Source organism: Pongo abelii, chromosome 6, assembly GCF_028885655.2.
Source record: "Pongo abelii isolate AG06213 chromosome 6, NHGRI_mPonAbe1-v2.0_pri, whole genome shotgun sequence".
Lineage (NCBI taxonomy): Eukaryota > Metazoa > Chordata > Mammalia > Primates > Hominidae > Pongo > Pongo abelii.
Window position 1 is genome coordinate 88,582,680 of NC_071991.2, and position 16,249 is coordinate 88,598,928.

The 16,249-nt window shown below is 36.0% G+C and overlaps 1 protein-coding gene across 5 annotated transcripts in view; it reads right to left on the reverse strand.

The window, feature by feature from the left end:
• Positions 1 to 16,249, reverse strand: part of DBF4 (DBF4-CDC7 kinase regulatory subunit) — a 31,546-nt gene that overhangs the window by 15,011 nt on the left and 286 nt on the right. For 2 of the 5 annotated variants that reach the window (XM_054559560.2, XM_054559559.2), the window contains exons 2-7: positions 14,882 to 15,054; positions 7,933 to 8,112; positions 6,203 to 6,253; positions 5,696 to 5,765; positions 5,413 to 5,514; positions 5,037 to 5,113 (exon numbers count right to left, since the gene is read on the reverse strand). In XM_054559560.2, the coding sequence (XP_054415535.1) occupies positions 5,037 to 5,113; positions 5,413 to 5,514; positions 5,696 to 5,765; positions 6,203 to 6,253; positions 7,933 to 8,112; positions 14,882 to 15,054 (653 nt within the window). Of the gene's footprint in view, positions 1 to 5,036; positions 5,114 to 5,412; positions 5,515 to 5,695; positions 5,766 to 6,202; positions 6,254 to 7,932; positions 8,113 to 14,881; positions 15,056 to 16,249 lie in introns of those variants that run through there. The other 3 variants (XM_009243051.4, XM_002818273.5, XM_054559561.2) reach the window with 2 other exon arrangements.

Here is a 16,249-nt window from a genome sequence, read left to right on the forward strand (position 1 = left end):
CAACATTTCTGTATCCTGAATACAGAAAACATGAGCAACGCTATCACTCAAGTTGATCTAACTGACATGTAAACAATACTCTACGCAACCACAGCAGAATATACATTTTCTTCAAGTGCACATGGAATGTTACCAAGATAGACTATATTCTGGGTAACTCTGATAAATTTTTTAAAACTAAAATAATAAAAAGCACGTTATACGGCCATAACAGAATTAAAATAGAAATCAGTAACAGAAAGATAGCTGAAAAATTCCTATTTGGAAACAAATGATAAAAGTAACCCCACAGGACAATAAGTAAGTCACAAGAGAAATTTAAAAATATTTTTAATTGAATAAAGATGAAAATCCAACCTATCAGCAACAGGAATTCTCATTCATTGCTGGTGGGAATACAAAATGGCACAACTACTTTGGAAGACAGTTTGGCAGATTATAACAAAACTAAACCTAGTCTTACTATGTGAAGCAGCAATCATACTCTTTGCTTATTTACCCAAATGAGTTGACAATATGTCCACAAAAAAACCCTGCACATGGATATTTACATTAGCTTTATGCATAACTGCCAGAACTTGGAAGCAACCAAGATGTCCTTTAGTAGGTAAATGGATAAACTGTGGTGCATACAGAAAATGAAATAATATTCAGATTTTAAAAAGAGCTGTCAAGCCATGAAAAGACATGGAGGAACCTTAAATAAGCATCACCAAGTGAAACAAGCCAATCAAAAAAGGAAACACACTGTATGATTCCAACTATATGACACTGTGGAAAAGGCAAAACCATGGTGAATGTAAAAGCATCAGGAGTTATCTGGGGTTTAAGGGAATGGGGGGATAAACACGGAAGATTTTTAGGGCAGTGGAACCATTCTGTATGATACTATAATGATGGATACACATCATAATCATACTTGTCAAAACTCAGAATGTACAACACCAAGAGTGAGCCAAAATGTGGACTATGAACTTTGGATGATAATGATGTGTCAATGTTAAGTTCATTGATTATAACAAATGTACCACTCTGGTGTGGGATGTTAGGACATGGAGTATGTAAAACATCTCTGTACCTTTCATTCAATTTTACTGAGAACCAAAAACTTCTCTAAAGAAATAAAGTCTATTAAAAGAATATCCAGTGTAAAATGTGTGGGATGCAGCTAAAGGAAAGCTTAAAGAAAATTTATAGCATTAAAATAAAAGCAAAGTCTCAAATCAATGATTCAAGCTTTTTACCTAAGAAACTACAAATAGAAATATAAACCCAAAATAGGCAGAAGAAGAGCAGAAATCAATAAAACTGAAAACAGAAAACCACACACACAAAAAAATCAATGCCACTAAAGGCTGTTTCCTTGAAAATATTAATAACTGGTAAAACTCTAGCCAGATTGACTAAGAAAAAAAGGAATAGACACAAAATAGCATTATCAGGAATGGAAGAGGGGACATTATTACAGTTCCCATAGACATTACAAAGTTAATAAGGGAATATTAGAAACAACTCTTTGCCCATCAATTTGACAACCAAGACACAATGGACAAATTCCTTGAAAAACAGACTACCAACATGCACTGAAGAGAAAATAATCTGAATTATCATATATCTAATGAATAAATTGAATTCATAGTTAAGAATCTTCCAACAAAGAAAAATGTCAGGGCTAGATAGCCTTGCTAGTAAATTCTACCAAACATTTAAAGAAATAAAAACAATTCTATAAAAACTTCTCTAGAAAATAGAAACAGGAACACATATCAGTGTGTTCTGAAAATAAGATTAAACATCCCACTAAAACCAGACAAAGACATCAAAGAAAAAGACCAATATTCTTCCTGCACATGTATGTAAAAAATTCGACAAAGTAAGTTTTGAGCAAACTGGAAAAAAAAAAAACAAAAAAACAAAAAGCCCAAACCTCAAAGCACTTTAAATAAAGCAATGACTAAAATACATTTATCCAATTACCATATTTTAAATAAGATACATACTAACGAGAACATTTATGAGAAGCTAATAAACATTTTGAAATTTATACATGTCCATTCAAGACTCTTAAATGTAATTTCACTAAAAGGTTTTGTTTTAGTACTTGGCAAACTAAAAATTTTCCAGAAACATTCCTTTCTTATATACCAAAATAAAAATTTCCAGTATGAGTACCAATTCAACCAGATATAGATTCTGGACTATCAAGATATTTGGTATTATTACCGTTTTTATTTTAGAAGAAAGATTAAGATCTGTTTCATAGCTATTTTATCTTTTCTTTGTTTTATGAGGGCTCCTACTGCATGGCACATAGCAGGCATTTAGTATTTGTTACTACTGAAGGAATGATGAGGACTAAACTTGGTCTTTATGATGTTAATAATCTAGTAAATACTAGATTCAAGACACTGAAACCAATTAAGTATCTTTCAAATCTTCCCCTCCCCTTTGTTATTGCCTTAAGCCAGGCCTTGAACATTTCTCAGGATCACTGACATAACATCCCAGAATGCTATCTATCCATCCATCCATTTATTTATTTATTTTGAGATGGAGTCTCACTCTGTCACCCAGGCTGGACTGCAGTGGGGTGATCTCGGCTCACTGCTACCTCTGCCTCCCAGGTTCAAGTGATTCTCCTCTATCAGCCTTCCAAATAGCTGGGATTACAGGCATGCACCACCACACCCGGCATTTTTGTATTTTTAGTAGAGATGGGGGTTTCACCATGTTGGTCATGCTGGTATCCTGACCTCGTGTGATCCGCCCACCTTGGCCTCCCAAAGTGCTGGGATTAGAGGCGTAAGCCACCATGCTCAGCCCCCAGAATGCTTTTTAAACTGCAAACTGTGACCTATCAGTAGGCTATAAAGTCAATTCAGAGTTGTGATCAATATTTTTAAGAAATGAAAATACCATAGAAATATTAATATCCACCACATTAAGGAGGGTAACTATTGTTCTATGAAACTTCAGATATATATACACATATATATGAAGATAGACATAATTTGTGTATTCACAGAGTCCATAAATGTCCTGAGTTTACATTTTTTTAAACATTTACTTCTATATACAATCCAAACAATCTGCTAAGTGTGGTAGAGGTAATTTATATGCCATCTAGCACAGTCCGATATAAGAATATCCACTTATATTTTGTGAAAATTTGGAAATAGTCATTTAAATTTTTAACCCATACCTATTATCTAATCCTTGTAATTCCTCCTCCAAAGTTCTCAGATCTCTACTTTTATACTTCCCATTCACTTTTCAACCTACAAGGTATAAAACTTCTGACCAGTTTTCCAAATCATTTTGACACCTTGATTGATAGTTTTATTTAAATACTACTTTGTTGCTTTCTGCAAATTATTCTTATATAAATGTGAATTTATTAAAAATGTGAAATGCATAAAAACTTTATGCAGCCTTATATACGGCATGTATATACCAAGTGGTCATCCTATAAAATGTATTCAGTAAAAAATGAGGGCTGGGTGTGGTTGCTCATGGCTGTAATCTCAGCACTTTGGGAGGCTGAGGCGGGTGGACAGCTTGAGCTCAGGAGTTCGAGACCAGCCTGGGCAACATGGCGAAACCCTGTCTCTACAAAAAATACAAAAACTAGCCAGGTACGGTGGCTCATGCCTGTAATCCCAGCTACTGGGGAGGCTGAGGTGGGAGGATCGCTTGAGCCCAGGAGGAGGAGGTTGCAGTGAGCTGAGATGGCACCAATGTACTCCAAGCCTGGGTGACAGAGGGGGAGGGCCTACCTCAAAAAAAAAAAAATTGTTCAAGAGTTCAAAAGCCATTTTCCAGTCTTGCCAAATAATTCATTCTTTACTGTCAACTAGAAGATCTTTCCAAAATGACTATCCAATCAGGTTACTCTATTTATAATCTTTCCATAATTTTCCAAACTCTCCAAGATAAAATCTAACTCCTTTATATAGTGCAAGGTACTTTATAATCTTAACATGCTGGTTTTTCCAGCTTTATCTTTTGTCACCGGCACACTCAAAGATCAGGCTGTATTATGCTATACAAGATTTCTAAAATATGCCATCCTACATGAAACCATAGTTTCATGTCTTTATATACACTCTCTTATCAGTTTATTATTTTTAGAACCTTGTCATTTAAATACTGAACAAAGGAAAAGCAGGCCACAAAAGAATGGTCTGAGAAATATGAAGAGACCAGGAGAAAGCTAAGAGATGAAATTTCAGAAGAGAATAGAAAAGTTTAAGGAAGAAATGGACGACAGCTGAGAGAACCAATATGACTTGGGTTTAAAAAGTATCAAAATGATTTGGAAAACTGGTCAGAAGTTTTATACCTTGTAGGTTGAAAAGTGAATGGGAAGTATAAAAGTAGAGATCCGAGAACTTTGGATGAGGAATTACAAGGATTAGCTAATAGGTAGGTAGGGATGTGGGATCAAGAGAGGTTTTACTGTATTTGTTTTAAAGGATGGAAAAAGCCTGAATCTGTATAGATGCTTCAAAGAAGCAACAAGGAAAAGGAAAGGGACTGAAGATAATGGGAACATTATGTTTAACAGAATGTTAACAACCAATGTGGTTGTTTAACAAGTATTTCAAGGTCAGGCCAGTTAGCCATGCTAAAACAATATTTTGTTATACCACCATTTAGAGCAGTTGAAAAGGATAGTACATATTTATATTCCAAAAAGAAGTACATTACTTACATTAGGAACGTTTATACAACAGGCTGATTTTAGTGTTTTTTCTACAGAATAAATAAAAATACCTGTTACAAAACAGCAGTAACAAAAGGGGGCTGAGGAAGCGACCTATGCCACTATTCCAGGAACAACTTTTACCTGGTGAGTACAACCCTAAAGTTAAATGACACTCGATTTATCTGAATAACAGAAACAGGCACATCATACACAGACTTGCCCCTAGGATACTTTCTGCTTGGGAGGAAAACTTTGCAAATACATAAATAAAAAAAACAAGCTTGGTCACTTTAAAAAATTACTTTAAAAATTAAAAAAGAAAACATACCCCATCTCTTACTGAAGTACTTGATTTCTTGAGTAAATACAACTCTTTTTTCTTTTGTTCAATGTAGTATCTAATGTCTTTATTAAAAGAAAGAAGGTTTTAAGATTAGCAATTTTACTCTTGGGGTTAAACAGTGATATTTTCTTGTAGTTAAATTAGATAAAGAATTTACCATTATAGGCATCCCTATGCTATGGTCTGAATGTTTGTCTCCTCTAAAACTCATGTTGAAATTTAATCCCCAGTGTGACAGTACTTACTGAGAGGTGGGACCTTTAAGAGGGAATTCATGGATTAATGGGTTATCATGGGAGAGGACCTGATATCTTTATAAAAAGAGAAAGAGAGACCTGAGCTAGCACACTCAGCCCCTCACCATGTGATACTCTGTGCTGCCTCAAGACTCGCAGAGTCTCCACCAACAAGAAGGCCCTCACCAGATGCAGCCCTTTGACCCTGGACTTCTTAGTCTCCAAAACTGTAAGAAATAAATTCCTTTACTTTGTACATTACCCAGTTTCAGGTATTCTGTTACAAGCAATAGGAAACAGATTAAGACATCCCTGCTATCAAAATTTCACTATGTAAAGTCAGGAATCAAAGGACAGACATGGACACTTAAAAAAAATATTGTCAAAAAACAATTATAAAATCCTTACCATCAATATGAAGAATTTTTACTCCCCATGACAAGGCATTTGATAATATACTATTTGAAGGAATAAAATCCTGTTAAAAAAAAAAAAGTTTTATGGTTGTTCTAGGAAATTATTTAAGATGAGCTAAATTTTAATAAAAATTCAATTATTTGAAGCTTAATGTCACTAAGGCGGTTATTTGTAACAGACCCTATAGAGTTACAATAGCTAGGACATCAAGATTTTCTATAGAATTCCTAAAATCAATCCCACTTTATACCCACGTCCTTGGTAATTTAATGAAAACTATAAGGCAAGTTTTAAGTTTCCAGTAATATTTTAAAAGGCCACAAGATGGGGATGTTTCTACATGAAAAGTAAGTTCTGTACTTTGTAAAATAAAATATATGCTGAGATTCAGGCTTTTGCCTAAAAATGTGGAAAGGAAAATTTCAAGAATATCTGAAATTTCCAGTTGAGTTTTTAATAACAAAATGTACAATGTGAATCTTTATAGTTCCTACTTACATGGTCCTTGATAGCTTTTTCAACTAATAATTTTCCTCTGCTTAAACACACCTATAAAAAGACCAGAAAAATTTAAAACATAGTGCTTAACTGGAGAACAGGTTAAAAATGTAAAGCAGCTAAGTAAAGAGAACTTCCGGGTCTCATATTAAAAAGTTTCTCTTTTTTTGGGTGACCTCTTTGGTTTTGTAGTAAATTCTATTCAACATGAAAAATAAAATAGCTAGGTTTCACTGGAATTCTTTATAATTAATTGGCTTACATTTTAGTTCCTATTAAATCAGAGATTTAAGAAAAACAATAAATTTTATATACTGTTTTTACGTTATTTCACCTTTTTTTTTTTTTTTTTTGGAGACAAAGTCTCGCTGTGTCACCCAAGCTAGAGTGCAGTGGCGTGATCTCAGCTCACTGTAACCTCTGCCTCCCGGGTTCAAGTGATTCTCCTGCCTCAGCCTCCCAAGTAGCTGGGACTACAGGCACGCACCATCATGCCCGGCTAATTTTTGTATTTTTTTTAAGTAGAGATGGGGTTTCACTATGTTGGCCAGGCTAGTCTTGAATTCCTGACCTCGTGGTCCACCCACCTCAGCCTCCCAAAGTGCTGGGATTACAGGCGTGAGCCACCGCACCTAACCGTTACTTCGCTTTTTAAATAAAATACTAGGAAAACTCGTTGAAATGCCGTAAGCAACAATTATTTTGGAATTGCTGGTGTATTGTCTCCTTGCTCCAAAAAAGCATTAACTCAGAGAATGCACGGTCCTTCCTTGATCTCTTTTCCATTCTTTCTTCTATGTATTGTATCTCTTTTTTCAAGTGATATCTCCTTTCTGACTCATTTCTTCTGTTTTCTCCTCATTTTCCTTAATTTTCAAATGGCTATAATAGGTAAGTCGAGAATATTTTAAAATAATAATTTCATTGCACTTCAACCTAAAAAGTGAGATAAACATTTTATCTCTCATTTGATCTTATCCCACCTCACACCCAATTAAATCAATTTAATTTGTCCTTCCTTGCATCTTTCAATTTATTGGCCATGGAGTGGTAGGGATGTGATTTCAATAATTCTAGAATAGGGGCTGGCAACCTTTTTATGCAAAGGACCAGAGAGTACACATTTTAAGCTTTGTTGGCCATATGGTCTCTACAGCAACTATTCAATTCTGCCTAAAACACAAAAGCCACTACAGATTATACCTAAACAAACAGGTATGGCTGTGTTCCAATAAAACATTATGGACAATGAAATCTGAATTTCATAAAATTTCTACTTGTCACAAAATATTCTTTTGATATTTTTACACAACTATTTGAAAATGTAAAAACCATGCTTAACCTGCAGGTTGTACAAAAAAGGCAACAGACTGGATTTGGCCCATGGGCCAGAGTTTGCTGCCCCTGCTCTGAAAATTAAAAAAGTTTCTATTTCTTCTTCAAAGAATGATCTGCTGTTAACTTTTTAGGTGTAAATTATTCTAAAAACTACATGCCATCCCTAAATACAAGGGTATACCTAAGTAATCAGAGTATGAGTACACAAAAACTATTAGGAAAAAACCACCTTTCTAAAAGACAGCAACCTTATTAAGGACTGGAGAGCCACACATAATGTGGCTTTGCAAATGTTCTACATAAGTAAACTCTACTGCCACCTTGCTATTAAAAACCATGAGATCTTCAGGATATAGCCCTTTTGAGTCTCAAAGCATATTTAAGAGACTTACTGTGTCTGGTGACTTAAATGAACTTCCATCATGGCTGGGATGAGGTGAAGTGGTTTCTGCAGTATACGCAGATTCTGGACTTGGTACAGGAGAAATTCGACCCAAGGTTTGTGCAAATTTAGCTTCCTTCTTATTTGAAATAAGATAACTGATATCTTTGCTGAGAAATTCTTCAACTCGCTAGAAGAGAACAAAATATTTTTATTTATAAATTTTTTTTAAGAAACACAGTCTCACTGTGTTATCCAGGCTAGAGTGCAGTGGCACAATCATAGCTCACTGCAGCCTCAACCCCCTGTTCTCAAGTGATCCTCCCACCTCGGCCTTCTAAACAGCTGGGACTATAGGCACATGCCACCAAGGTATTTTCAACTAGGTCATAAAAACCATAAACTGTTTCATATGCCAAGCACAGTAAAAAATTTCAATTTGATGCAATTATTTCGTAAATTGGTGGTTTTTATACTGTATTTTTCTGAACCTAGAACTCTGAGGAAGTATAAGAGCTCCTATAACAGCACAACAGCAGCATATGCTGGATACTATTCTTTAACACTTTACATATGTTAATTAACTTAATCTATGGAACAGCCTCATGATACTATCTACATTTTCTGCAGGATAAAAAGTGAAGAGAGGTGACTTGCTTAATGTTACCCAGTAGCAAATAATATAATTTGAACATAGGCATTCTGACTTAAGCCCATGATCTAAAGCAGCAGTGTCCAATACAACTTACCTAAGCATATGAAATGGCCTTGGTAGTGTGATTAAGCCACTGAGTTTTTTGTTTCTTAAGAGATGGAGTCTTGTTATGTTGCCCAGGTTGGCTCTGAACTCCTGGGCTCAAGAGAGCCTCCTGCCTCAGCCTCCCAAGTATCTGAGAGTACAGGCACACACTACTGCGCCTAGCTGAAGCCACTGATTTTTAAATTTGATTTTAAAGAGTTTAAATTTAATAGCCACATATCACTAATGGTTACCATAGCAGACAGTACAAGTCTAAATCAATCACTATTACACCTTCCCTTGAGGCTTCAACTTACAGGATGCAGGGAACCTTTACCCTTAAGAGTGTAAGACTGTTTGAAAAGAATTTCTTTACTAAAATGTTTGAAAACCACCACCTAAGTATCTGAATTTACTTATAAAGACATGTACCAAAGTGAAGGTTATTAAAGATCGCCAGGGTCAGGAAAATAAAAATAGGTAGAAGTAAATACTAAGTAGAATACTAATATTATTAGAAAAATATATAGTATAAATATGTATACTATACATACCCACTAAGCAGAAGTAAATTGTGAATCATTAATAAGCAGTAACAATTTACATCCATGAAAGACTTCTTAAAATATTTTAAATAGCTGTATCTATTTTCTATAGGATCCCACACTATAAATGAGGATAATAAAAATGAAGTCAAGTGTGTAACAGATAAGTTAACTTCATCTAAGCATTAAGCAGAATTTGCTACTGAGACCAGTGGCCTCCTTGGTTAAGTGCAAATCATTTCTTTTCTGACCAACATTCATTTTCATTGACCAGTAAATAATACACTTATATTTATTTATTCCAGGGATTACAGACTCAAATGTCTATAAGGGCCAGGCAATAATATAAATAATTCACACATCAAATACTGCCTTCATTTTCATAAATATGAGGCCCTAGTAATGTCAGAGGTTCTAATTTTTCATAAGAAACCCAATCTCCTATACACTTTTATTGTGACAAATATAAAATTCGCCATTTTAACCATTTTTAAGGGTACAATTTAACGGCAGTTAAGTACATTCACATTATGCAACCATCACTACTAAAACATTTCTATAACTTTTCCATGATCCCAAACTGAAAGTCTGTACCCATTAAACAATAACTCCTCATTCCTCATTTTTCCCAGCCCCTCATAACCTTTATTCTACTTTCCATCTCTGAAACTGGCTATTCTAGATAACTCATATAATGGAATCCTACATTTGTTCTTTTGTAACTGGCTTCCTTCACTTAGCACAATGTTTTTTGTGGTTCACCCATGTTGTAGCATGTATTAGAATTTCATTCCATTTTAAAGCTCAATAATATTCTATTGTATGTGTATACAACCTCTTCTTTATCTATTTACTTGTCGGATATGAAGGCTGTTCACACTTTTTGGCTATTGTGAATAATAAATATCTTTGAGACCCTGCTTTCAATTCTTTTGGATGTATAGTCAGAAATGGAATTGCAGAATCATATAGTAATTCAATTTTTTACTTTTTTCAGAAACCACCCATACTATTTTGTATGGTGGCTATATCGTTTTACACTACCACTCAGAGTGCACAAGGGTTCTACTTCTTCAAATCTTTGTTAACACTTGTTATTTTTCTAGTTAACAGTAACCATCCTAACTGGTGTTAAGTGATTACTGATTGACATTTCCCTAATGATCAGTGATGTTGAACATCTTTTCATGTACTTATCTGCCATTAGTATACCTTTTCTGAGTAAATGTCTTTTCAGTTCCTCTGTCCATTTTTAAATTGGGCCATTTGTCCTTTTGTTCTTGGGTCATAGAAGCTCTTTATATAGGTATTCTGGATATTAATCCCTTAGCAGATGTATAATTTGCAAAGATTTCCTGCAATTCTGTACGTCTTTTCACTCCTGAAAATGTCCTTTGAGGCACAAAAGTTCTTAATCCTGATGAAGTCCAATTTTATACTTTTCATTTGTTGCACATGATTTTGGTATCATATCCAAGAAATCACTGCCAAATCCAATGTCATGAAGATCTCTCCCTATATTTTCCACTAAGAGTTTCAGTTCTTACAGATAAATCTCAGATCCATTTTGAGCTCATTTACGCATATGACAGTAAAGGTCCAACTTCATTTTTCTGCATGTAGATATCCAGTTTTCCCAGCACCAGCTGTTGAAAAGATCATCTTTTCCCCAATGAATGGTCTTGGCACCCTTCTTGAAAATCAATTAGCCATAGATGCAAGGGTTTATTTCTGGGTTCTCTGTTCTATTCTATTGGTCTGTATGTCTGTTCTTATGTTAGTACCACTTATTTCCTTTGGTTTTTAATTTCTTACAGAGTTAAAACTCCTTAGTAGTGAATAAAACGCCCTTTGCAATCTAGCCCTAATATAATTTTGTTTGCTGCCACTTCCCCAACCTATATCCTAAGCTCAAATCCCACTGCAACATTAGTAGTTGTACAAACAAACTGCATTGACATATATTTTAAATATGCTTTCCTCTATTTAGTATGTCTATTTGCCTTGCTAACTAAGACTTCGAGATCCAGCTCAAACTTTATCTCTGTTGATTCCTAACAGCAGAGTTAATCATTCCTATCTCTGTGTTCTAATAGCAATTTCTACATATTTCTGTCAAAACACTGACAACACTCTAATATAGATTATTTAGTTGTCTGAGGTTTCCACTAGACTAAGAATACCTAGAGGGTTATATTTTACTTATTTTTGCATCTCTAGGATCTAAAATAGTGCTGATATACTGGAGACAGTGGTGGAATAATTTTTGAATGAATTCCCACATGCCCAAATCTTCATCATTCTTCAAAGCTGTGTTCCAATTGTGTGTGAACAAAACCCACAATTCCTCAGCTGGAACTAATCTCTCCTTTCTCTTGACGTTCTATGTTGTATTATTAACACAGTTACTTGTACAATGTCATCTCTACCTAGGTTAGAACATGAGGATAGGACGGACATAAGGATTCATTTATTTTATTTTATTTTTCTTTTTAGACAGTCTTGCTCTGTTGCCCAGGTGGAGTGCAGTGGCACAATCTTGGCTCACTGCAACCTCCACCTCCCAGGTTCAAGAGATTCTCCTGCCTCAGCCTCCCCAGTAGCTGGGATTACAAGTGTGCGCCACCATGCCCAGCTAAATTTTTGTATTTTTAGTAGAGATGGGGTTTCACCATGTTGGCCAGGCTGGTCTCAAACTCCTGACCTCAAGTGATCTGCCTAACTCAGCCTCCCAAAGTGCTAGGATTACAGGCGTGAGCCTCCGAGCCTGGCTGGATTCATTTTTGAATCTACCAAAACACAGAGTGCAGTGTACATCATACTCAAACATTTGTTGAATCAGTTTTACCAGGGTATTCAATGTATTAGATATTGTTGAATCTATGCCATTTAAAGAGTAAACTCAAAATGTATTTTCTGATGACTCAAGGTGATCATGACGAACATCAAACCTTTTACTGTTCAAGCTAATACGCCAAGGTATCAGCCTACATTTCTGTTCCTCTCCAATTGCCTTATTTTAGCCAAAACTATTTAGACATGAACCTAACTGTGGCTGATCCCATGTCCTCCTTAGATGGTTTTATAACACCTACTTTTCTTGCACTATTAAAGGTATTTCCCCTTTATATCAGAATCTGGGTGCTGTGCTCTCAGTGGTTAAATTTGTCAGAAGCATACTCTGCAGATAAATGGGATATTAAGATGTTTTCACCGAGATTATAGAAACCAAAGTGCATGAAGTGGTGAATTAAAAAGACACCTAAAGTAATGATGTGAAGATAAATTAACTCATGTAGGAGATCTTTATGACAAAATCTTTTTTAGTGATAGAAACAGTATATGTGCTGAAGACAGAAACCAGGACCTGAGGATTAAATATCATTAATTATAGAAAAGGTAGTATGGGAAGATCAGAATTCAATAAATAAAGACTTTTTTAGGAGAAAGTTAATAAATCAAATTCGGTTGAAAATCCACAGCTTTGGATTTTTGGGAAATCCAAAGGAAAATTTGGGAACTTACACCCTTAATATGCTCCTAACTTCACTGGTCTACTTCAGTCATTTCAGGGTAAAGATTAAGTATGTAAAACCAAAAGGTCCCTCAACTATTATGTATGGCAGAAGTAATTCAAAATTTGTTTCTTGCAATTACCTCAGGAACTGCTGTGGAGATAGAAGAAAGAAGGTGACAGGGCAAGTGGTTCTTGCTTTAGCCTCTGTACTGCTGTTTTAGCCCAAGGAGTTCCCTTTTTACAGGCTTTACATATTGGACTTCTGAATATTATTTTGTTTAAAGGGTTCTACTGATAAAAACACAAATCTAAGTATCACTGATTTAGACTATTAGACCTAGAGTTAATGGGTTGTTCATCATATTTGAGAAAGTTGTCATCGAACCATATCAGATAGCTACTTTGAGTTACCTTTTTTTTTTTGGAGATAGGGTCTCACTGTCACTCAGACTGGGGTACAGTGGCACAATCTTGGCTCACTGCAACCTCCGTCTCCCAGGTTCAAGCGATGCTCATGCCTCGGCCTCCCGAGTAGCTGGGACTACAGGCATGCACCATCATGCTTGGCTAATTTTTGTTTTTTTTAGTAGACATGGAGTTTTGCCATGTTGCCCAGGCTAGTCTTGAACTCCTGGCCTCAAGCCATCTACCTGCCTCGGCCTCCCAAAGTGCTAGGATTACAGGTGTGAATTACCAGCCAGATAGCCATTTGTAGCCATTGATTGCTAGAGGAACAGAATGGTGCAGGTACTATGTTGCTGTGGGAATTAAGAAGCTAATACTGCTCTAATTGGGCCATTTACTTTCTCTGGACCTCAAGTACTTTGTTTCTAAGATGAAGGGGTATTTTTTACTCAATGTCTAAGGTCCTTAACACATTAAGATACTCTCAATAGGTGTATAGTCAATAGGGTGGCAGGCCTGGAAAACATGACCTTTAAGAATGCTGTCGTATGATCATTACGATAAATACGACTATTACAAGCATGTGACACTGTTTTAGTTTAACAAAATGAACAGTAAAAAAGTAGAATAACTTTTCAGAGATAGGTAAATAAAATATCATATTAACAGTTCCAGGAAACCTGTTAGCACATGTTCTTCTGATAAGTTTCTAGTCTGGGAATCGGCTGGGCCTGGAGGGCTCACGTTTGTAATCCCAGCACTTTAGAAGGCTGAGGTGGGCAAATCACCTGAGGTTAGAAGTTTGAGACCAGCCTGGGCAACATGGTGAAACCCTGACTCTACTAAAAATACAAAAATTCAGGAGTGGTGGCACATGCCTATAATCGTAGCTACTCAGGAGATGGAGGCTGAGGCACAAGAATCACTTGAACCTGGGAGGAGGAGGTTGCAGTGAGCTGAGATCGCACCACTGCACTGCAACCTAGGCCATATAGAATGAGACTCCGTCTCAAAATAAAAATAAAATGAAAAGTTACTAGTCTGGGAATGAAAGGATCAGTTTAGACATTCAACGACGCAGACCTTCAGAAAGTCAAAGTCCAGCATGAACCTTTTAAACAGAAAAAAATCTTAATTACCTCATTTGCCAAAATTCAGCCAATATCAACCTTAATCCTATTAAGGTCGTAGAATTTTGCCTGAGTTTTCTAATTTCCCAATCATCTAATCAGTGTATAAGGTAGGAAAGAAGGTATTCCAGATTCTTAATGCAAATTTCTTTTCCTTTAATAACATTCATTCTGTTGAAACAACATCTGTAACATTGTTCACTCAGGAACAATTTTAACTGTGTGGTTTGCATGGGTGTTCCATAGTAACATTCTTAACTGTTACACTAGTCCAGACAAACTTATGTAGCTCCCCAAGATTCATAATCAAGAAATTGCTGTTATCTGGAGGACATTCCAACATTACAGTAAGCAGTCAACGAGCAGTTCCACTAGGACAGGGGAGTCGTACACTCTAAGAACTTTATACTAGACTGCTAATCAGAGAAACCTGAAAGGTCTGTCAGTCCACAAAAAGTTAAAACAAATGGTTTTTCGTTAACAATAAACCGCTGATAAAAATGTTAAGCTTGGTGCTAATAGAAGGGTTTAAGTTTTCCAAAATGAAAAATTTAAATGATTACATAGTAGAAAGTACTAGTTACAAATTTTTCCTTCTATGCCAGTGTAGGGTTTTCACTTACCCCTCCCAGATCCTTAATGTCCTTTTGAAGTTTTTCAGATATGGTGACAGAAGGTAAGTCAAGGTAAAATACCTTTCCCCAAAGTGGCTTACATTTGGATTTTTCTGGCCTGTTATCAGTTTTCAGAGATTTCAAAGATGGTCTGTTTTTTTCATTTTTGACTTGGATTCCACCTATTAAAGATGTTTAGAATCAGATGTTTTACACAGACACTTTTACTATTTTAAAAATATTTCATTATACAATATTACAGAATAAAAATCCTTACAACCCTACCAGTTTAAGTTATTAGCACTGAAATGTATTTCTTTGTAGTACTACTTAGGATAGAGGCAAAATGCCCTATATACTTTCACAGACCGCATATTGTAAAATAATAGTTGACTCAGCAAGAAATATTCGCGTGTTTATTCCTGAGGCACGGAACTATATAAAACTCTTTTGAAAGATTTTCTTCTTTAGGATGTAAACTCCATGGGGGTATTTAATACTCAACTATTTATTGAGCATCTGCCATTCTGCTGAACATTCAAAACTGGTGTTTAAACTTCATTTAGCGATGAAAGAATCCTCTGTTCCCAGAATAACCTAGTCCTCAAGGGTTTCAGACTGCTCAAGTTTTAGTTTCATATAAAGTTTGTCTGCATATTAACAACTAAACGGTCCATTTCACATACAATTTGTCTACGTATTAAGAATTTAACGGTCCATTACGAAGAACTAAACCTTTCATTATTTTCATTAAAAACAGATCTGAGATCCAAGCAACTGCTTTAAAAATTAATTTTTCAAACGCAATCTGCTCTTAAATTGGTAGTTACTATACACACACAAACACCTGTACAAAAAATTTAGGTGCTGGAATGTTTCACCAAATAAAGTGACTGAAAATTGAAATTTGCTTTTGTTTCCCTGTTTGTAATGTTCAAACCAGCAATAGGGTGTTTGAAATACAATGCTTTCCCCCAACTTATGAGGAAAGGAAAATATACTTTCAAGAGTAAGACCAAAAATCCACCCACAATCACTCAATCTAATCCTGAAGCGAAAAGCCACGAGCGCGTCTGACTTTAAATTGAGGATGCAGTCCGTCGCCTCCAAGGGCCCGGGCGGAGGCTTAGCATATGCGAGAGCCCGGGAGGAGACAGCGCTGCAGTCCCGGCGAGGTCCCGGATCTGCACATTGTTTGCTAGTTTTCAACGGAAGGCACGACCGGGAATGAATCTGGGACCGCCGCTGTAAACGGCAGAGCGCTCGAGGGGCCGGTCAGGATCCGTTCCTTCTTAGGCAAAACACTGAACGGGGCCCCTTCCTTCAGACCCCAGAGGGCGGTCAGAAAAAAAGAAGCTGAGGACCCGGCGGGAGAAG